A 23,123-nucleotide genomic window follows, 5' to 3' on the forward strand; every position below is an offset into this window, starting at 1 on the left:
TAAAAACATCATTTAACAAAACTCTTACGAAGCAGATACCAGATGAGAAACTAAGGTGTTAAAAGTCCCTGGTTCCTGTTCTCACAATCAATACGTCGCCGGTTACAAGTCTGCACCCTTAGTATCACTTCATACCCTGGGCTTTAGGCTCCCAGACAGACCTATGAATTTCCTGTCCCTGTCAGGGCAAATGAACCTAGAGCTCGAAGAAAGTCCAGTGACGTGCTCAAAAGCTTTCACGGTGCCAGGGGTGGCTGGCTCCCTGACAGGCCGTAGGCCGCCGGTACTACACGAATGAATGAAGGAGGCCAGGCACGGGCTCCGCGCGGCCCCGGCTCGCGCTGGGCCTCGCAGGGACCCGTAGGCACACGTTGCACGCCCCACCACCAACCCTCCGGGTCCCCAACACTTCACCAGCTCGCAGCCCTCCGCCACACGCTCGACCCCGAAAGCGCCCGTGCCCATGCCCCTGCCCCGTAGGGGAGGGGAACCGCGCCTAGCCGGCGCCCGTGTGGTCCGCACTAGCCTCCCGCGGGCAACGCCCCGCTCCCCAAAGCGTGTCGTCCGCGGGGCCCCACTGTTGAGCCATGCGCAACGCCTCACCCGGCGGCGCCATTCCTCCGAGCAAGTCCCACCGGAGCCCGAACAGACAGACTTCCGCTCCGGGAAGTGGCTCCAAGAGCGCGCCGGAGGGGACGCCAGGGACCCACGGCACACACCACTTTCCAGAATGGGCTCCCGGCAAAGGTCAGTCACGGCGGTCCCACTTGGCAGAGCCGTTCCCGGCAGCCGCGGTGCGCGGGAGTTCAGTCCCGGCGTGCGAACCGCGTTCACGGTTCCTGCTTGGTAACCCGCCGTCTCCCCCGCACCGGGACCCACTTGGAATCGACCGCCTCTCAACCGCCCGGCTCACGCCGCCACCCGGACGCGATTGGACAGGGCCTTGGGGCGGGCCTAAGACGGGGCCACCTCTGATTGGCCAGTGCCAGTGACTGGCCGGACGCGCTGTCACTCACGGGTCTCTCCCGCAGCCCGGCCAATTTTAAAGCCATCAAAAGGGTCCGGTTGGGAGGGGAGCGTTATCGTGACTTATGACTTTGGGAAATTATGGCTAATGGATTACTTAGATTGTTAATAACTGGATGATGAGTGAGTTTTATCCAGTTTTCAAACCTGCGAGCTATACAGGTAACGGAGAGGAGCGTTTCAAAACGTTTTACTTTTCGAGAATTTCATACGGTGTATTTTAGTCATATTCATTTCTTTCCCCCAACTCCCTACCCATTTAATTCATACTCTGTTTTTCTCTTTCTAAATTAAGAAATAAAATAGGCACGGAGTCCTGCCCTAAAGAGTGGTTGATATACCCAGTCACTCCATTGAAGAAAACCGATTTTCCCTCTTCTAGCAGCTTTCAGTTAGAAATAGCTTTTTGGCTAGGGGCGGGTCTTTTGTGCCCACTCCCCCTTCTCTGTGCTGGGGTTTTGTATGTCTTGGGCTTCTGCAAGTCTTGTGCATACCGACACAATCTCTGTGGGTTCACATTGCATCACCCCGCTTGTGTTTCGGGGGAAAAAGAAGGCTGCTTATTTGAAGCCGTTCATCACCCCTGACTCTTCAATCCTTTTACTCCCCTTCCACACAGATCCACGCCCACGATCCCTGAGGTAAGGGGTATGATATAGACATCCCACTTAGGGCTGAGTTTCCCAAGGTCTCTTAGTCTTTGTGTGTTGATCAGTTTCAGGACTCCATGCTAATTAATTGCTGTCTACTCCCAGAAGAAGCTTCTCTGCTGAGGGTTGAGAGGGATGCACTGATCTGCAGATTTAACAGACTCAAAAAAAACAAAAAACAAAAAAAACCGGAAGCTAGAACTAACATGTAACTCTTATTACTGAGCACTTACAATCTAGGTGGAGAGTACTTAGCATTCTGCATACATTATTTCATTACTAAGCACTCTACACGGAGTATTTCACTTAGTCTTTGTCATGATTTTGTCCCGTGCTACTACTAGTGCTTTAGAAGGGAGGAAATATTTCAGCGCATGCATTCTGATGACAGCCTCGATGTCTGATGATTAACCATCGTGAGCATGCAGAGTTTCAAAATAATAGTAATTCGTCTTCTCTTTACTATCGCTCCAAATGCCACTGAGCTGTGTGTGTGTGGCGGGGGGTGGGGGGGTATCACTCCTCCATACAGCAGTCATCAGCCCTGTCCCATGCAAAATGTCATTCAGCTGTATGTGTGTGGGGGGTCACTCCTCCATACAGCAGTCATCAGCCCTGTCCCATGCAGTTACTTCTCTTTGAATCAAGTGAAATTTAAGCCTCAGCTCCTCCACTGTACTGTGCTTCAGATGCTCACTAGCTCAGTCAGGGTGGCTGGTGGATCTTGTCCCGAGTAATTTGAAATTACAGGACAAATATTTTCTCTCTCTTTTTTAAGGGAGCCCTCTTCTTTATTTTTTAAATATTTTTTAAATGTATTTATTTCATTTATATGAGTACACTGTCGATGTCTTCAGACACACCAGAAGAGGGCATCAGATCCCATTACAGATGGTTGTGAGCCACCATGTGGTTGCTGGGAATTGAACTCAGGACCTCTGGAAGAGCAGTCAGTGCTCTTAACTGCTGAGCCATCTCTCCAGCCCCGACAGATGTTTTCATTATCCCAGAAAATGATAACTGGGTGGTTTGAAACTAGAATACACTTAGCTCTCCCATTTCAGTAGTAAGACAAGCCAGTGGTGTGCTAAAGAGAGAGCCAGCTGTTAAGATTTTTGGAATTTTGCAAATTAATTTAATGTAGCTACTTAGGCCATTAAATTATACAGCCATAAGGTGAAAGAAAATGTGCTGAAAATTAAAGTCTTCAATTCCTGATTACACTACATTTTACCATTTTCTCAGCATTTGCCATTGTCTGTATGAATGCAGCACCCCCTGCTGGGCTGTGGTGTGGGACCACAGTCTCTTCTACCTGTTACCAGATAATGACTCTGAGAGTTATTTATGCATAAATGCCTCTGCCATAAGCTTGGGCTTGTTCCTTGACTAGCTCATAACTTATATAATCCATCTCTCCTCCCCTCCCCTCTCCTCCCCCTCTCCTCTCCCTCCCCTTTTTTCTGTTTCCCCTCCCCTCCCCTCTTCTCTTCTACCTCTCCTCATTTTCATACATCTTTCTCCTCAGAGTCTGGGTGGCAAAATGTCCTGTGTCTGACTAACTCCCAGAGATCCTAGCTCTCAACCAGAACTCCCACTTCTCATTTCCTGTCTTTTCTGAATAGGCCATCAGCTTTTTGCTGATGCTTCCACACTGTACACAGAGATTCCATCTACTGAGACGAGATAGAAAATCTACCACTGCACAGTTTGTTTCCAAGGGTAACACCTGCACCTGATTTCTGGACTATTTACACTATAAATGGGGGTGGTGGCACATGCCTGGGATGCCCAGCACATATGAACCAGTGGCAGTCGGATATGACATTCACAGTTACCCTCTGCCATAGAATGAGTTTGCTACCAGCCATGGCTACCATAAGCATGGTGGTATGTCTGCAACATTTGCCTTGTGAATAGTTTGACCATGCCTTTGTTGTTACAGTTATATCTTTCCTATTGGTGTAAATCAAAGGAGCCATCAGCATTCACTTAAGAATTATACTGAGTGCTTGCCTCAGTTGGTAGACACTTGTCTAATACGCTTCAGACCCTAGCTTAGATCCCGACCACTGAACAAGAAGGAAACACACCGTTTGTTTGTTTTTAGAAAAATCTCAATTTTACCAATGAAGACTTGGGAGCCAGCTGCTGGGATGAAAACCCACTGGCTCAGGGAGACAGAGAAAGCACCTTCCTCCTCAGGCGACTGCCAGCAGGAAGGACCCTCTCTAAAGAAAAAAAACCCTTCCCTTCTACTTCCTCTGCATCTCTCTATCCCTCCTCCTGATCCCTCCTTAATATATCTTTTTCTTTTCTTTTTCTGCCTGCATGAACACCTGCATGCTAGAAGAGGGCACCAGACTCATTATAGATAATTATAAGGCATCCTAGGGTGGCTGGAGATTGAACTCAGGACCTCTGGAAGAGCAGCCTTTTAACCTTCTAAACTGTCTCTCCAGCCCTCTAGACTTTAAAAAAAAAAAAAAATCCTTTGTACACTTCCTGTCAGCTGGTTGCTTGCTCCACTTCTTGAATTTATTTAATGTTTACAATATTCAAGCAAAGAGGTCTTGGATTACAGACGTGTGTTCCCTCTCTCTCTCTCTCCCCCCACCTCTCTTTTTAGGTGTGTGCTCTCTTGTGCTCTTGCTCTCTTGTCCATTTGGTCTCTGGCTCTCCCCCGCCCTTGCCCCTTCTCTCCCCATTCCCTTCTCTCTCCATGTGCTCATGGCCAGCCTCCACTCCTCTACCTCTCTTTTCTCTCTCTGCCTCTGCCACCCTATTAACTCTCCTCCCTATGCCCTGAATAAACTCTAATCTGTACTATACTGTCGTGTGGCTGGTCCCTCGGGATGAAGGGATTCCCATCATGGGTCCCCCAGAGGCATTTCCCTTGCCCCCCGGTCTCAGTGCACCTCCATGGGCCATAGCCCCCTCACTCTCTTCATCTTTTAACTAACACTGGTGCCAAAACCGGGGACACCATCTTTTCTTTTTTATATACACATCAGTCACAGCAGTGAGGCAAGTCTCCTAGGTGGCTCCTTGTAGATGAGGAGTGGGTGTGAGAGACATCACTCTGGTGTGATCAGGCCTGGGGCTTCCTCACTGAGCTGAGTGAGACCCCAGGGATTTAGGAAGGGAGTGGACATTTCTTTCAAAGATGCTCCCATGCCAGCAGCCAGAGAACAGACATTATCAGCAGAACCACAGCATGTTGCCAGGATAGCAAGAGAACTGTAATGTCCAGCCAGGCTTCTCAAGAACCCTGCACATGGCAAGGAAAGGTGGAGACAGTCCCAGGTAGGCTCCCTGGTCTCTCACAAGTGTGTCAAACCCTTTGGTCTCTGACAGATGTTATTGTCTATAAAACTCTTGCTTGTCAGCCAATCAAGTTGCAAGAAAAAAAATTGCAAAAATAAAGTCTGATAATGAAAAAAGGGGGGGGGGGGATATGCTAAGGCTGAGCCATACCACAACTGAAAACAGGTTTTTCCAGTAAATAACAGAATCTCAGGATTCACAGTGTGATCAAATATCTCTCGAACACACATACACACATTTGGAGAATCTGTTGCTGAAACCTATACCAACAGCTATGTATGGTGTCTGATACCTTTAGTCCCAGCGCTTGGCCCAGCATTTGGGAGGCAGATCTCTGATTTTGAGGGCAGCCTGGTCTACATAGTGAGAGCCTGTCTCAGATAAAAAACAATAAAACCATATACCAGCAATCAACTATAAAGAGCTTATTAAAAAACATGGGCAAGAAATATTTTTATAGACACATCGTCAAAGAAAATGTAGGAATCAAAATTGGAAATAAATGATCAACATTATTGTCATCGCAGATTAAAATATGGACAGACACTGTGAAGCATCCACTCACAGGCAACGAAGTCCAACTGTGTCAAACATTGACGTGATGAAGCAACCAGAGTGCTTGCACACTGCTAGTAGAAACCTAGCATACACTTAGGGAATATACATATTTCCATTTTGGAAAGCTTGGAAAGTTTCTTTAAAAGTCAGCTATATAATCCAACCATACCATTCATAGAGAATTTGTTTCTAAAAGCCATTATTAGGGACGAGAAAGTCCCTCAGCAGTTAGGGCACTGGCTGATCTTGCAGAGAACCTGGGTTTGATTCCCAGCACATGTATGGTAGCTCACAACTGTTAACTCCAGTTCCAAGAGGTCAGCGGTGCCCTTCTGGTCTCCTGCAGGCATTAAGCATGCATGTGATACCCAGACATACATGCAGGCAGACATACTTTCATATACTTTAAAAAAGAAAAAAACGTTGGAGGTTGGAACTTCTTAACTCAGCAGATAAGAATCCTGGCTACTCTTCAGAGGACTATGGTTCTGTCCCCAGCACCACACGGCTGCTCACAAACATCCGTAACTGTGGTTCCAGATGATCTGATGCCTCTTCCGCTCTCTGCAGGTCAGGCTTGCAGTGCACAAACATATATGCAAATAAAACGCCTATACATATAAAAATTTTAATATTTAAAAAATTACATAAATTCAAATTTTTATTAAGGAAATTTGTGTATACAGAATAAGTTTCAAGTTTGTTGAAGAATTTCTGAAAATTGAGCTGAGGTTTTCTTTATGAAACATATGAGGAAAAAATAATGCCACTGTGTTTGATGGTTGATCTTCATTGTCAACTTGTCTGGATAAAGAATCACCATGGAAAACCTCCTCTGGGTGTGTCTATGAGGGTGTTTCCAGAAAGTTTTACCTGAAGAGGGAAGGCTTACCTCAAATGTAGGTGACACAAACCTTCATGGCTCTCTGCTTCTCCGTGTGGACACGTGGGACCAGTTGCCTCCCCTCCTTGGCCATGTCTTCCATGATAGACTGAGCAGAGAACAAACCCTTCCATCCTTACGTGGCTTTGCCTCCTCAGCAGGAAGGAAACTCCTAACACAGTGCAGGTACACAGCGGGACCTTTAAAGGAAGAAACGTTGGCCGACTTCTCTCTGCTGGCAACCCATTCCATCTGTTCCCTTACCTCTGAGGAAATGCCAGCCCTTCAGACTGAAGTGTTCCCTGGCTTCTCCCCAGGATCTTACCATGTGTTTATGATGTCAAGAAATGTCTTCAGTCCAGTAAGATGATCAGCAGTAAAGGCACTTGCCGCCAATTCTAATTACCTGGGTTTAATCCCTTCAGCCCACATGGTGCAAAGAGAGAACTAACTCCCTCAGTTTGTCCCCAGACCCCTGCACATACACACCATAGCACACAGGCACCCACACATACACATGTACAAAATAAAGAATTATAGTTTTAAAAAGCATTTTTGGTTTGTATATTTCTTATAATTTAAATACAAGTTACTGAATACCTGTTCACATGACTTTCCAAAAAATTTTTAAAAGAAATGAAGTCCTTTTTAAAGAGTTTAAATTTTTCAATTTAAAAAATTTATTTAACATATGAATGCTCTGTTGCATATACATCCGTGGCCAGAAGAGGGCATCAGATCCCATTACAGATAGTTGTGAGAGATAGTTGTAAGACACCATGTGGTTGCTGGAACTGAACTCAGGACCTCTGGAAGAGCAGTTGGTGCTCTAACCACTGCGCCATCTCTCCAGCCCAGAGTCTCTCTATATAGCCCGGGCTGGCTTCAAACTCCTATCCTAGGTTCCCAGCTGTTGAGATTACAGACATCAGCCACCTTGCTTGGCACCACAGCTTTCCTGCTGTATAGTACTCCATTGTGTGACCACAAAAGTTTATCTGTTCTGCTAATGCGAAGTAATCAGCTGTCTTGCAGGTTTGTTTTTTAATTTAACCTCTGTTTGTTTACCATGATCACTACTTTCATAAAATCCTTATATATTCCTCCCCACCCCCTGGCACACATGTGTAAGTTTTACAAGAATACATTCTTAGATATAGACTAGTGAGTCAGAGTATATACACTTTAAACTTTACTACATAATGATAGATCCTGGCCAAAGTAATTATACCAATGTATACTTCCGACTGCAGTTTATAGGATTTTTTTTTTTGCTCCATGTCATTGTCAACACTTAATATTCATTAAAATTTTAAACAATATGGACAGCTTAAAAATGGAACTTTTTTTCCAAAAATTATTCTTTCTAGATATTTGTCTTTAATCCATGTTTTTCTCCATTTTGCAATTGTGTGTGTGTGTGTGTGTGTGTGTGTGGTATATGTACATATATGTACAGCACCCTTACAAAAGCATTACTTTAATAAAGCTTGAATCACATTATACCGCTCCTCCGCAGCTTCCTGTTCTGTCTTTGTGCTCTGCTTTGTTTGAGATGAGGGGGTCTCACTTCATAGCCCGAGCCAGCCTGAACTCGCTGCAGTCCTCCTGTTTCATCCTCCAGAGAGTGCTGGGATTACTCTGTGCAGGTCACTGATCTAGTCTGCTGAAATATATCCAAAGCAGCCTATGACCCTTGACTGCAGGGAGCCCACTGCCTAGCAGAAGAAATGATTAAACCCTGAGCACTGTCGATAGCCAACTTGGAAGTGTGGGCTAGAGCTCGTGTAAACTGCACTCTGGCTTGCACTGCAAAAATATGTAAATTAATAAACTTGTCAGTTAATTAGGCTGAGGTATAATTGGGCTGGGGTACAGTCTGCACTTAGCATGTATGAAGCCCTGACTTGCCCCAGCATGGATACATGAATAACTGGATGCTATGCTGGAAGGAATTATAACCTACAGGACAAAAAACAACCCAAGCAGAGGTGGGACTGTTGTACCACAGTGTGTACACCTACCCATCACTCCCACAGGAGAATGACACTGTCTGGGATCCTGGCGGTGCATCAGGGACAAGATGTCTGATAGATGGTACAATACATAAACAATACTGTGAAAGCAAAGGAGCTGGGCTAGGGTGGGGAAGGCTGCTCAGTCTAGATTGATGATCAGTAAATGCTTCTCAGAGAAGGGGCCAAGTTGGGCTTTCAGCAGATTGCTATGGGGCTGGAGAGATGGTCCAGTGTATATATAACATCTTTAAAAACAGGTTGCCGGGAAAGGGGGATGGGAGTGGGGAGAAAGGGGATAACATTTGAAATGCAAATAAAGAGAATATCCAATTTAAAAAAAGAGAGAAAACCTCAACATAGAAATATCTGATTAATTAATGATTAAAAAAAACATTGTCAAGGCTCTTCTATAAAACTAATCTTTTTGAATTCTCTCTCTGCTTTCTAGGGTCAGTGGTACAGAAGTAGTGATTCCTTGTGCTTCTGACAGTGACTCAGGAAGTGTAGATCTACAGCTGAGCAACTTAGACGACATTCAAAAAGGCGAACCTAGTGTTGAATTCACAGGTGAAAGGGGGAGAGGCTGTGTAGTTTTAAAACAGTGAATCAAAAGAAGGACTTTTGCCCTGTCTTCCCTCCCCTACTAGGGGTTGAACTCAGGACTCCATGCCACTGAGCTACACCCTAGACTCCTTTTCTAAAGTGCAGCCAACAGCTCTTGTGGAGCTCCAGGTTGGAGTTCCAGACCTACATGGTAGCTCACTCCATCTGTTATCCAGTCCCAGGGATCCAATCCCTCCCTCTTCCGACCTCTTTGGACATTGAGCGAACATGGTGCACAGACATAAATGGTGACAAGGCATGCTTACACATAAAAATAAAGAAATCTCAAAAAAAAAAAAAAAAGAGTCCTACCAAGTACTATTGACTGAATAGCCCTTAGCCAGATTTCAACGATTCATTTGGTTCATGCTGTTAAAACTTTGAGGGATTTCATAAAAGGAAAGCCTGGCGGGGCTGACGGCTGGGTTGTCTTCATGTTGAAGGTGGGATCTGAATCAGCCTGCAGAATGATTATCCTCCAGTCAGGAGCTGAACGCAGGCGGAGATCTGAATAGACAGCAGTATACTCAGTAACCACTGTATATTCAGTAGCCAACACCCATGGTCCCGCCGCCTGTAGCTGGCACAGGACAGCAGAGACCTTTCAAAGCACAATGTCTAAGGCAATTGTGAGGTGTGGTGAGCACTGTGGACAAATTAAACCTCAGGCTAAGACAACAAGGAAGAGACATGGGAACCCTGCTGTCAATGGTCCCGGTCAGTGTCCTGCTGTGTCCCAACATGATCAGTTTTCAGAGATGCAGCTGTGAACAGCCCAGGCACCATGTACTTAGACGTATGCAGCTAGAGTCCCGTGTAATCTGGGTGTTGGGGTTTGGAGGTCGGAGTATTTGATACCCCCTGGTTTATTATTGGCCAGGAGGCATTTGTGGTGGAGACCCGAGGAGTGGGTAGGAATCGGCAAGGCAGAGAGGTAATGGCATGTGGGAGGAGGGGAGATGGAGGCAGAGTGAACAACCCGTGTCCTGACCAGAGGGAAAGAATTAGTGGGTGACAGTCCTTCAGGAGACTAAAGAGAATACAAAATCAGGGTTGCTTAGCAATGTTGGATGTCCTCTGGCTCACTCACTGTAGCAACTCTATGAACTGAGTTTTTAAAAAGTATTTATGGTTAAGTTCAGACCCCAGGATTTTCCATTATTTGTGAAATGCTGATTTTTTTCCCCTATAAGACTGTCTGTTTTATCATTGAACTTGTTCTCTGACAACAAGATCATACTGGAATAGCTTAGGATAAGCTTCTATACCTCCTCAGTGCATCCAAGGGAAAGCAGCCTCTTCGATGTTTGTGTAGGTGTCTTGGTATCGCCTGGAAAGGTCTAGGATTCCAGGTCCTGGGCCACATACCAGGAACACCAGATCCTCGTATTTTAAGTCGAAAGTTGATTGTGAAAATTTAATGTTAGTTTTGACCTGCTTGGTGCTCTGAATTTAGATGGAAGGATTTTTAGGAATGATCTTCCTATAAGATCTGTGGGACCGTTGTGACCTAAGGACATACTGGCCTCCTTCCTTATTCACATTCAGACTATTGGAGAAGGTTCTAGGAACACTGGTCAACTATCAACCAAGGCATTCAGACTTGAGATTTTAAAGGTTATTATCTTTACCTTTTTGTTGCTGCTCTGGCCTACAGGTCCTTGAGGCTAGGAAGCTCTTTGCAGTTGAGAAAAGAGTTGGGGGAGGGCAGGGTCTTGGTGAGGGCTGCAGGAGAAGCTGCTGCTTCACAGCACGTGGAGGCATCACCAGTGCCTTTCTTTTGGTATTAGATTCGGACATCTCTGACATCCCTCTACTCCCTCAAGAGACCCTTCCAGATAACCTCAGATCCCTCACTATCCAGGAGCCCCTCAGTGAGGCCAGTATTGAGAGGCTGGTCCAGTCCATCCAGGAGTGTTTACACGGTGAGCTAAAGGTATGAACAGCAGTCTTAATGAACAATCCAATTCATTCCCTATAATAAAAAATATTTTCAGTAATTCATTATTATATATACAAATATTTTTGGGTTATAAAATGTATTTTTATCCTTGTAAATTTTATATCTATAAATCATTAAACTTATATACTAAATATATTTATAATAAATAAAATAAATATTAGAGCCATAATAAAAATTAAAGATTAATCTTCTCTATTCTCACTTTCTTCACACAACCACTGTTAGCCTTTCCTATCCCTACACATGGCTCTAACTATGTAAAAACAATCATACGTGTTCTAGGTGAGTAACTGCAGTTCTGCACTGTCCTGTTTGCTGGTTATCTGGCCTGAGGGATAAAAGAAGAAAGTGAAAGTTAGAACAGGGGACGTGGAGTACTGCAGAAGTAGTCAGAGGGACCACAGAACGCCCGAGAACCCCAAGTCCCCTGTGCTCAAATCATGGGGACAGAGGACAGTGATACAAGATAGAGTCAAGACAGGCCTGGGCACACAGTGCTGGGCCTTGAAAACTGGGGCGAGACTGCACAGGGTCTCTATGTAGTTCTGGCTGTCTCAGAACTCGTATAGACCAGGCTGGTTGAACCCAAAGATCTACCTGCCTCCCAAGAATTTCTTTCTTTAGCTTTAAAACAAACATAAATGACTAAGTAGAACATAAGAGAGCAACCGCTGGAGGCTCCAGAGATGGCTCAGTGGTGAGCACTGGCCACTCTTTCTGAGGACCCAGGTTCAGTTCTTGGCACCCAAATGGCATCTCCCAACTGTCCATAACTCCAATCCGAGGACCTGACATCCTCTTCTGACCTCTGAAGGCATCTGGCACACATATGATACACATACACACATATAGGCTAACCACTCATATATAAATGATCACAAAATTAAAAAAGAAAACAATGCTCTAATTTGTTTAACAATATCCCACCATTAGCCATTAGATTTTTTCTGATTTTTTTTCTTTTAGTTCATTGATATTCTTAGGTATCTGTTTCTCTGTACCCCATAAGTAATTCTTAGATACACTGATATATGTCTCAAGCAGTATGTGTCCCTCATGTGTGTGTGTACAGTATGGTATATGTTCCTGTGTGTGTCATGTTCATATGTGAATACATGCATATGGAGGCCAGAAGTAGATGCTGAGTGATTTAGATTGGTGCAGTGAATTAAAACAAAAGAAAGCCATCCCTTTGTTAACACAGGAATAGATAAAGAGGAAAATAATTCTAAGAGTCATCTCAGATGCTCTGATAGCTGTGGGTACACTTAGGAAGGGCTCGTGACTGCTTCAAGACAAAAAGTTATGATTCAACTCCTAAAATACATGCAGTTATAGTAAGACATGTAGAGAAGGCAGGAGGTATACAGCCACAGAAGCAAGAAAGGGCATCATTGGAGTTAATTGACTGGACCTGGGACTGCCTCTGGATAAAGCAAGACAGGACTTGAAGAGGTCAGCTGTACCTCATTGGGAAGGGCCTTGACATCCTTGGGTACTGTTGAACTCCTGCAGATAAGGAATTACCTGATTGTCTTAGGGCTTTACTGCTGAGAACAGACACCATGACCAAGGCAAGTCTTTTAAGGACAACATTTAATTGGGGCTGGCTTACAGGTTCAGAGGTTCAGTCCATTATCATAAAAGGCAAGAAAGAGCATGGCAGCATCTAGACAGACATGGTGCAGGCAGAGTTGAGAGTTCTACATCGTCATCTAGTGGAAGACACAGGAAGCTAGGACAAAACCCACACCCACAGTGACACACTTACATCAAAAGGCCACACCCACTTCAATAGGGCCACATCCTCTGACAGTGTCACTACTCCCTGGGTTGAGCATATACAAACCATCACACTGATCAAATTTAAATTTGAGAGCAATGCACCTGGCCACAAAAAGAAAAAGGATAAAAACAAAGAAACAAACAGAACAAAACAAAACAAAACCTGAAGAGCAAGAAATCCACGCTAGTGGATCACTCCTGTAATTCCAGCCCTTGGGAGCCGGGGAGGCCATAAGATTGCTCCTTGTTCTCTAGAGGACGTGCACTAGTTTAGACCATCTGTAACTGAGGAAAAGACTGAACGACTGTTGTTGCTTGTTTTCTTTTTTGTTATTGTTTATGGAGACAGGGTTTCTCTGTGAAATAGTTCTCCTGAAACACTCTTTATAGACCAGGCTGGCCTCAAACTCAGATATCCCCCTGCCTCTGCCTCCTGAGTGCTGGGAAGAAATAGCCTTCAGTTTGGAATCTGTCTGTATTTTCCTCTTCACACTTTATTTCAAAGTTTCTGTAATAAGATTCTGCTTTCTGTTAAAAAACAAAAACCAAAGTATTAATATGAAAAGATTTTATTCAAGTCAGAACTTGCATCTTTTAAAGGAAGCCTTAAGAACTTGAAATGGAGACTCCAATGCCTTCAAGAGAACTAGAAGTGCAGGGTCAGGGGTCACACCTGGGAATCTTGACCTAGCAGCAGACAGAGGGTAGGTGGACGGGGTACTTAGTGTAGCCGAGGGCCTGACGTAAGGTCCCCAGCCGTGGCAGTGGTGAGGAAGTTCCTTGGCATGTACATTCCTTACAAAGACTGATCTGGATAGAATAAGATGGCGCATGCTTAAAAACATTTCAAGAAACATTGCAAAAGTCCTGTACATTTATCAAATAAGGTTGTGATGTATCATTTTTATCATTTTTCCCCACAAATTCAGGGTGAACCTCAAAAGCTGAAGTTCCTAAGATCTTTGTCTTCTTTGAGCCAAACTCTATCTTATGACGAGAGCATGGAATCATTTATTCACCGCCACACGGCAGAAATAGTGCACGCTCTAAGTGTAAGTACTGTGGGCTCTGCAGCGATCTCTGAGGTGTCGGAACTCTCATTGCAGTGTGTGCTCATAGCAGTACACACACACACACATACACACACACACACACACACACACACACACACACACACACACACGCATGCATTCACGCGCGCGCACACACACACAGCCTTTATACTTTAATATACCTGAAACAGCTCAGTGGCACTTCCTAACCTCCAGCTGATGTACCCGCCTCTGATATTCCCCAGTTATTACTTACTAAAATCTATAATCCATCTTTGCTGCTCCAGACCCAGACCGCAGCCCCCTCAGCTGTGTCCCCAGCATCTACATGACAACTATCTCTCTGTCTTCTGCACCTCCCAGACCTGCTGTCTCTCCTCCTTTCCTGGTATGGCAGCTCTGTCTCTTCCTGCTTCTTCTCCAGTCCCTTGCCCTAAAGTCCAGCCTCTGTCTCTCTGCCCAGCCATTGGCAACTTTATTTACAATCAAAACCACCTGGGGGCAGGGTCCCTAGTGGATTCCGGTGCAATTTTGGGAACCAGATTAACATAATACAAGCCGAATTAGACCAAATCCACAACATCTGCTCAACAGGGAAATACTCTGAGACACGACTTAAGTGTAATCACGTTAGAAATCTTTTTTTTTTTTTTTTAAAGGAGAGAGAAATCGCATTTAAGTTGTTCAGCGATTGTAATATTTAAAGAGTAGTTTGGGGGCAAAGGTCATCAAATGCTTGGGTCCACGAGTCAGCTCTGCCTCTTTAAGCTGTATGACTTCAGGAAATTATTTATGACTGCCTTAGTTTCTCATTGATAAAATAAGAAGAGCTGTGCTGACTTCGCAGCGTTATTGTGCACGTGTAATTAGAAATAAATGTAAGCTGTGTGTGTCCGACACACGGTCCACAGTTGAGGGGCAGGAGAACACGGCAGTTGCTGCTGCATTCTTCCGGTGGTACTTGCGTCTGCTGCCTTCTGCCCACGCTCTTCTGCCAGGACATGTCTTGTTAAATAGCTGCCAGTTCCAGACCCTGGCGCTGAGGCCACAAAGGTGCAATCGCTGCTCCTTAGCCTAACAAGCTACAACCGTTGTGAGACACTGGCAACAAAGTTTAAATGAGTATATGGGGGGATAAAGGGATGGATGGTTCACGTCAGAGGCTCCAGAGAGATTGTGCAAAGGAATGATGCAGTCACTCACACATCTTACTTCCTGGGGCTTTCGTCTCCTGCCTGAGAAGCGTTCTCTACAGTGTCTCCAAACACTGAACTTCTGAGTCTGTCACTGTTTACATATCCCAGAATACGAGCGGGTCCCTCCAAATCCGAGATCTGTGGAACGTGTCAGCCTGACAGGAACCTTCTAAAAATGCAGGCTTACCAGCTAACAGCGTTACCAGGAGACACAGTTACAGGGTCCTTTAGCAACATTAATCCTTTTCCTCTCAGAGTTTTCAGTTACCCAGAAATGACATCGATTTGAAAAGCAAGTAGATGAAGAACTATTCCAAATAATCCGTCAAGAACAGATTGAAAGAAAGCAGATGTATGAATTATTTCAGCTTTCTAGTTGGCTGTGGTCAGCCACGGGACCAAGACAACAGGACATGCTTTCCAAGTTGTGTTTGTGCCAGGATTGACAGCAATACATTGTCATGCAGTTCAGTCAGCCAACCTGAAAAACCCACTAATGCAAATCTCAGACAGCACAAGCCTCTCTCTGCAAGTGGGCCCAGCCTGTAATAACATGCTGTTTCTGGTATCTATCAAATATGTGCTGAGAAGCAGTGTTCTGTCTACAAAACGTAAGTGAAGTTCTATCCATGAAGAAATTGCACAGAGTCAAGTCTATTCGGTCACTACAGCCATGTGTACGGGCTGAAAACATCCTTCTGACACCAGGAGGACCGCTGCACAGCAGAAGCAGCTCTGTGGCAACTCATGAGGAGGGAAAGGTTGGAGTTGTTGCAGAGGAAGAACTTAGATGCAGTAGTTTGCCTTTCTTGGCCCGCCTTAAAGAATGGCTGTGTAAAGCAGGGTTTCTACTGCTGTAATTAAAACTATAACCAAAGCAACTTGGAGAAGAAAGAGTTTATTTCACTCGCCCTCCAGATAACTGCCCATCACTGAGCAAAGTCAAGGAGGGGTGTTGCTTATGGCTTGTTCCTCATGCTTTGCTCGGATTGCTTTGATAGGACCACCAGCCCAGGAGTAGCACCACCTACAGGGAGTCCGACCCTCTCACATCATCAACCAAAAAAAAAAAAAAAAAAAAAAAAAAAAAAAAAAAACCCAGAGACTAGCCCATGGGCCAGTCTAGTTGGGGAGTTTTTCTCAGCTGAGGTTCTCTCTTTCAAAATGACTAGTTTGTCTCAAGTTGGCATACAGTTAGCAAGTACCAGACACCCTTGAATGTGTCAGGCAGTTCCCCTCTCTTGACCCTCATAATGCATAGCTTGGCTCCTGCATTAAACAGAAAGCCAATGAACCCAAAACAAAATGTGCAAAGGAAGACAAACGGATCCCCACTCACCTCCAAAGAAAGCCTTTGTTAAAGCTCATGGAAAGGTGTTTCATCACCATAATTAGGGAAAAATAAGTTTAAAACGTAGTAAAATTCAATTAAACACCAGGAAACTGGCCAGAATAAAAAAGCAGTACCGGTACTGGTGAGGCTACAGGGTACATTTTTAATACACTGTGGCAGGAAAGGTAAAATGGTGAGCCAGTCTGGAAAACAGTTGGGTATTGTCTTTAAAGGGTAAATATGCTACCACGTAACCCAGAAATTCTATGAAGATGGAGACACGAATGTTATGGCCACTCTGTATGGGGAACAGAACACTGGAAACAACCCAGGTGAATGTAGATGAACAAAACCTGTCTAAATAAACCTGACTACTCAGAAACACGAAGGAATGGATTTTTGTTGCATCCTTGGCTGACTCTCACACATGCACATGAATAAATAAAAAGGCCTGTGGTGAGTCCTGCTGTCCAGGCTCGGCCTCAGTGCTTCCTCATTCTCCTCGGCCAGCTTGGGACTCCATCCTTTTGCATCTGGATCCTTCACAACCTGCCTACTCATCAAATCATTTAGTCTCTCTAAACCTCAGATGGCCTAATATCTGCTGGGATTTCATCAAAGACCCTTGAGACAAACGTATTGTTAAAATCTTTCTTCTGTTTCAGTTTGGGGAGAAATATTTCCACGATCATCTAGGAATCTATTCATGAAAATCCAAATCCAAGATAACTAGTTTTGTTTGTTTGGCTGTTTGATTGGTTGGTTAGTAGGTTGGGTTGGTTCGTTGGTTGGTTTCCTCTCACTATTTAGACCAGGCTGGCCTGGAACTCAGAGAGATCCAGATGCCTCTGCCTCCTACTACACCTGGCAAATTCAAGATAACTCTTTATTCCAGTTACTTCTTTATTCACATCTGCTCCTCCCATGCCCATGTCACACCCAGCTTCCTGTCACCCTTCCAGTTTGCTCTCCTCAGAGAGGCTATCTTCCTGTGAAACCCTCATGGTGTTTCCCATGCTCCACAAACCTGTAACCCCGTCATACAGACCCCAGGTGACTTCTCTCCCGCTCCCCCTCACTTTTAAAATAGCTTTTTTTGAGAACTTTGTATAATGTATTTTGATCATTCCTTTTCCCCAAACCTCTCATTTTTATTAAGATTGTTTAAGATTCTTTCTGGAGGTGAGCAACAAAATTAACTCTGGCTCACTGAAGTTTATAAACAACAACAAAAAAGGTGCTGAGGGTCTGGAACGGTGTGGTTTAGTGGTTAAGAGCACTAGCTGTTCTTCCGAAGGACCAGGGTTCAGAGCCTAGTACCCACATCAAATAGCTCACAACCATTGTAACTCCTGTCTCAGGGGATCTGACACTCTCCTCTGGTCTCTTCTGGCACTGTGTGTATGTTATACAGACACAGATGCAGACAAAATACCTGTACATGTAAACACCAAGATGCTGAGATACCTGCCTTAAAGTCTAGGAAGGGGTTTAACAAGTTCCAGAGGACCAAGGTCTCAAAGGCAGGGACTGTCCTACTGTGTGTATAACTAAGGCACTGGGCAACACCTAGTTTGCCTGTAACTCAAGTCCCAACTCCTGTAAGAAAGCATCCAGTTGGCCCAAGTGGGGTCAACAAGACAAGTCTCTGACAGGTTAACATGGTAGTTATTTGACTGCAGGGCTTCTGATCTTTTTGCTGGTGATCTTTTTGGTTAAAGGGGGTGATTACTGTAATTCAGGCAGTTACCCCAAGAGATACTTCCCCATAAATATCTTATAGGCAAAGACCAGACTCTTGCTCCCAAATCCTTGTAGTGGCTAACATAATTGATAACAAATGACAAAGCCTTCAATACCTAAATGATTAGAAGAAAACGGAAAGGGCTGGAGAGAGATGGCTCAGTGGTTAAGAGCACTGACTGCTCTTCCAGAGGTCCTGAGTTCAATTCCCAGCAACCACATGGTAGTTCACAACCATCTGTAATAGGATCTGATGCCCTCTTCTGACGTGTTTGACAGCTGCAGTGTACTCATATACATAAAACAAATAAATCTTAAAAAAAAAGAATTGCACACACACACACACACACACACACACACACACACATATATATATATAAGAAAATCAACTTGAAAAAAAAAAGATGAAAAAAGAAGGATTGTTCATGGAGCCTGAGAGATGGCTCAGCATGTAAGAGCACTTCCTGTTCCTCTGGAGGACCTGGTTCAGTTCCCTGTTCCTCTGGAGGACCTGGTTCAGTTCCCAGGGTTCGCATCTGTGGCTTATAAGTCACCTAGCACTAGCTCTGGGGAATCAGATGCTTTTGTCTAGCTTCTGAGCACCTGTCCACACAACATGTATTGGCACACACAAATGAAACGATAATAACGTTTTAAAAAGGGAAAGGATCATTCTGGCAGAAATGGCCCAAATAGGCTTGAAATCAGAAGACACTGGACCCGTGGGTTCAGCTAAAAGGAGCTGCACTCATTCGTCTATGTGTGAGGTGTGTGGCTACAGAAAGTTCAGCCCTCAAGGCTGCTGAGCTGATGAGAGTGGGGAGTGAACAGAAGTTGGAAAGTCCTAAGTCATTTCTTCCTGAGCCTGGGAAAGGCTCACCGAAGGCCGGGAAGTTCTTTGGAAGAGGATGAGACTAGGTTGCACCTGTTGTTTTTGTTGGGACCCCTTGAGTTGGCTAGACAACATACATGCAGCCCGGGAGAGCTGTCAAGGCTGAAGACACAGTCTTAATGCTGTGTACCCCTGCAGGTTGTAAAACTGTGAAGGTGGAGTTCCTTTAGAAGACAGGAAGCACAGCAAGTCGCCAGTCAGATCCAAGTTTTCGCCAGATGAGGAAAGCTCAGAGATCTGGGCAGTCTCTTGTGGGCACACTCTGTCTCCCAGTTTTATAAGGACACTATGGGAGAACTCCATTCGAGGCTGCTTTACCATGCAAAGAAGAGGTTCTCTCCACCAAGGGAGAGCAGAGACTGCGGCAGTCATATGCACCAGGAGGGCTTTCTCTCCTCTTCGCTGTGCTTCTCTGAATTCATGTCCTTTCTTCCCAATCTTCCCTCTTCCCCAAATTGCTTCTCTTTTATTTTGTCCGCAAGACCAGTGCTCCTAAATGCTAAATTCTCTCTGAAGATCAGCTAGACATGGCAGTGACTATTCATGCTAGTGATGTCCAGGTAGAGGTGGGAATATCGTGAGTTCAAAGTTAACCTTGACCACATAGTGAGTTTGAGACCAGCCTGGATTTCATGGGATCCTGAAACAAAATGTCTAAATTGGTGACTATCCAGAAAGAATGTCAGAGAGGTCCCAATTCTAGATTTCTGAGGGAATTTAGTTGGCCTTGGTGTCTCTCCTGAATAGTTGAACTGTGACCAGTGGAACAAAATGATACAGTAGAGACACGGCTGGAAGTGCTCATCCCCATGGGCCAGGGCAGTTCCTATGAAATGGTGGATAACAATGAGGTTCCACCACATTGACTGTCACTCACAAGAACAGGATCCAGAACCATTCTAGATCCTCTACGGCGAAGGCACCAAAGCATGGAGAAACTGATACCAGGGCCCAGGGCCCTCTGGGCGACTGTACAGTACAGTCAGGGTCTACAACCCCAACGCTCGTCTTGTTTCTGTAAGGTCTGTGAAAGACAGACAACAGAGAGAATAACCTGTGCAGGCCTCTATTTGGTGAGGAAGCCCACAGAGGTTCTAAGAATCAGCCAGCTTCCTGATAGTAGACTGGGGTGATAACAGGGTAGGAAGGCGGGTGGGGGAAAGACGCTGAGAAGTCGCCTTTTGAGGGTCTCAGTTATTGGAGGGGGAACGCAGTGAGTACTTAGTAAGAAATGTGAGGTAAAGGCTAAACATATCTCCTGGTGGCCATTACTGGGGGCCCACAGGGCTTTGGGGACAAGAATCTGGAGATACAAGTTACTGCAGTTACTAGAATTGTCACAAATAACCAGAAAAGAGTGAGTCTACAAACTGGCAGGGGCTGTGCAGGAGTTCCCCGTCCTTGGCCTGGCAGGTTTCCTGGCACGGCTCTCCTGCCCACTTATAAAATGGAAAGTTGTTCCCTTTTTCAGGACAAACCATCAGACTGTTAGTGGTTTCTCTAGTTTCCTTTCTGTAGCTGTGATAGATAACCCGATCCAAGCCCCGTTGGGAAGAAAGGGTTTATTCCAGTTCCAGGTTACCAGCCATCATGGAGGGGAATCAAGGGAGGGACTCAAGCTAATTACGTCACACCCACAGTCAGGACAGGAGAGAAATGAAGGCACCCATACTGCCTGCTTGTTTGCTTTTCACCAGCCCCCTTCACTCAGCTCAGGATGCCCTGCCTGAGGAGCGACACTGACCACAGTCACTGAGGCAATCCCTCAGTCGAGATTCCCTTCTCAGATGATTCTAGGCTATGTCATGTTACTTTCATTTCTTTCAAAGTTTATTTTTAATGATGGTTCTTAACTGCTTTAACCTCCCTTCTAGCCCACCACCCACCAGAGGTAGTGGAAAAGAAACGGGGAAAGTGGACCTGTCTAGAAATGGTTCTTTGGGGGCAAATCCCACCTGCATTTTCAGGAAATCAGCAGTTCAGTTCACAGGTCAGCAGCAGCAGCTTGGTCCACTCTCAAACACCTCACAGATACACCAGCGGTCCAGTTCAGTAGTGTCAGGACAGCGGCAGCAATGGCGCAACCTCGCAGGAACAGCTAGGTCTCAGCTGAGTGGGCTCCAGTCAGCAGGAGGGACCAGGGCCAACTGGAATGTCAGGGGAAGTTTCCTGCTGTGCCTCTCTCAGCAAAGTAAAGATCAGCAAAGACCAGACCAACGGACGGATGGACAGACGGACGGATGGACAGACGGACGGATGGACGTTGCACAGCTAGCTCTGCCAGCAAGCGGAGCCACCCTCTGTTGAGTCTGTTTACACTCCCTCCAATACCACATGTCCTCCACGAGTCTGGCCTCAGCACAGGAGTCTCACGTTGCAAAGCTACTTACGAGTGTGTTCCGGCTGACATCACTTTGCCAACTGGCCTGAGTCCAAGGAAGCAGCAAGAAGCCGCAGCATGACACCAGAAGGTTTTCAGTGCGTTTCTTCCTATGGATTCCCAACATAGGAAACTCAGTTAAGCAATGTAAGACCAACACCATGTGTTTGCCCCAGCAAAACACCATCCAACACAAACTGACGTTCCAAAGAACCCTTAAGTTTCCACTTCAGTGTCAAGCTGACAGGTAAAACTAACCAGCACAGCCATGACCCTGGAGACACTGCTTCAGTGGAGAGAGGGTTAGAATACCTAAGCTGGAAACCGGTAATAATGATAACAGACAACTGATACAGTGATTAAGAGCCACCAGGAGTTATGAATTAGCTCACTTAATATAGCAACCTATGATGTAGGTAGAACTGTTGTACCATTTTACAGGTGAAGAAACTGAGGCACAGGGAGACTCACTATGTTGAGCCAGCACAAACAGCTAGTAAGAGGACAAGGGGCAGCTTGGAGACTGGTTTTTGAGAAGAAATGAGCTCTTCCACAGTTTTGCTGCCATCCTGTGGAGCCGAGAGCAGGGCCTCCTGGCCAGCCTCATGGTTACTTTGACTGGCCCTGTGAGCCGGTGCATTTTCAGATGGCTGAATTTCTTTTCTCACTGCAGGTGCTGGTACAGGAGGAGCCTCAGCACTCTCTAACCAGCCTGGTGCGCCAAGAGATCTTTGTGACCATCACTGACCTCAGGTGATAACCCCCAAGCACCTTCCACAAGCACCTTGGTTTCCCATTCAGGGTCATAGATTAATAGGAGCTGATTAAAATGGCCTGTGAGATGGCTCAGTGTGTAAAGGCACATGCTGCCACCAAAGATGGTGACTGAGTCTGATACCTGGGACCCACATAGTAGAAGGAGAGAGCCAGCTCCCACCAGTTACCCGCTGACCTCCACACACACACTACAAGTCTGCGCCAACACTGTCACGGACTGCTCCAACCCTAAATAAACAAATGCGGATCTTAAAATCTCCCGCATACTGACTTTTGAAAGCTATATGGGGGAAGAAGCACCCTTTTGTGGGAACTTTAATATCACGTACGATGGCTAATCTTGGTTGTCAACTTGCAACAATTGGGAAGAAGGAACCTCAGCTGAGGAACTGCCTCTATCACATTGGCCTCGGGCCCTGTCTATGAGACCTTTTCTTAATTGCTAACTAATGTAGGACCCAGGCCGCGGAGAGAGGTGCCATTGCTGGGTAGGTGAGAAAAGTAGTAAACTGTGAGCCAGGGTGCAAGCCAGTATACAGTGTTCCTCCCTGGTGTCTGCCTCAGTTTTTGACTCCAGGTTCCGGTCTTGGCTTCCCCTGATGATGTACCGCACCTGGGAGAAGAAACAAACCCCTTCCTCCGAAAGTTGTTTTGGTCGGTGTTTTATCAGAACAATGGAAAGCCAGCTAGAGCAGCCTGAATGCTGCCATCCGGTCTCCGACCTTAACAGATCTATTTAGAGCTCAGTTCTCCCCAAAGCCTATTCAGTGGAAAGTGACCCTCACTCGTGCGTCAAGAGAAAGTCCTGTAAGGTCTGAGGAGTTTACAGGGGATGTTTTCCTGTCTTAGAAACTTGTTCCTTGGCAAATGTGCTGAGATAACCTGCAGTTAAAGCCATTCAACTCACAGCCCCAAACTCACGCTCAGCAGAACTCAC

General features: G+C 45.5%; 2 protein-coding genes across 3 annotated transcripts in view; one reads left to right on the forward strand and one right to left on the reverse strand.

Moving 5' to 3' along the window:
• The window catches only part of RPN2 (ribophorin II), a 42,751-nt gene extending 42,016 nt beyond the window's left edge, over positions 1-735 (reverse strand). For both annotated transcript variants that reach the window (XM_080925726.1, XM_080925725.1), the window contains exon 1: positions 604-735. In XM_080925726.1, the coding sequence (XP_080781852.1) occupies positions 604-616 (13 nt within the window). In that variant the 5' untranslated portion in view covers positions 617-735. The remainder of the gene's footprint in view (positions 1-603) is intronic.
• The window catches only part of MROH8 (maestro heat like repeat family member 8), a gene marked incomplete at both ends in the record, with an annotated part of 62,480 nt that continues 39,820 nt past the window's right edge, over positions 464-23,123 (forward strand). The window contains 5 exons of the mRNA XM_080925724.1: positions 464-747; positions 8,911-9,029; positions 10,856-11,001; positions 13,743-13,865; positions 22,083-22,162. Coding sequence (XP_080781850.1) covers positions 464-747; positions 8,911-9,029; positions 10,856-11,001; positions 13,743-13,865; positions 22,083-22,162 — 752 coding nt within the window. The remainder of the gene's footprint in view (positions 748-8,910; positions 9,030-10,855; positions 11,002-13,742; positions 13,866-22,082; positions 22,163-23,123) is intronic.

This window comes from Micromys minutus (assembly GCF_963924665.1).
Source record: "Micromys minutus genome assembly, chromosome: 11".
Lineage (NCBI taxonomy): Eukaryota > Metazoa > Chordata > Mammalia > Rodentia > Muridae > Micromys > Micromys minutus.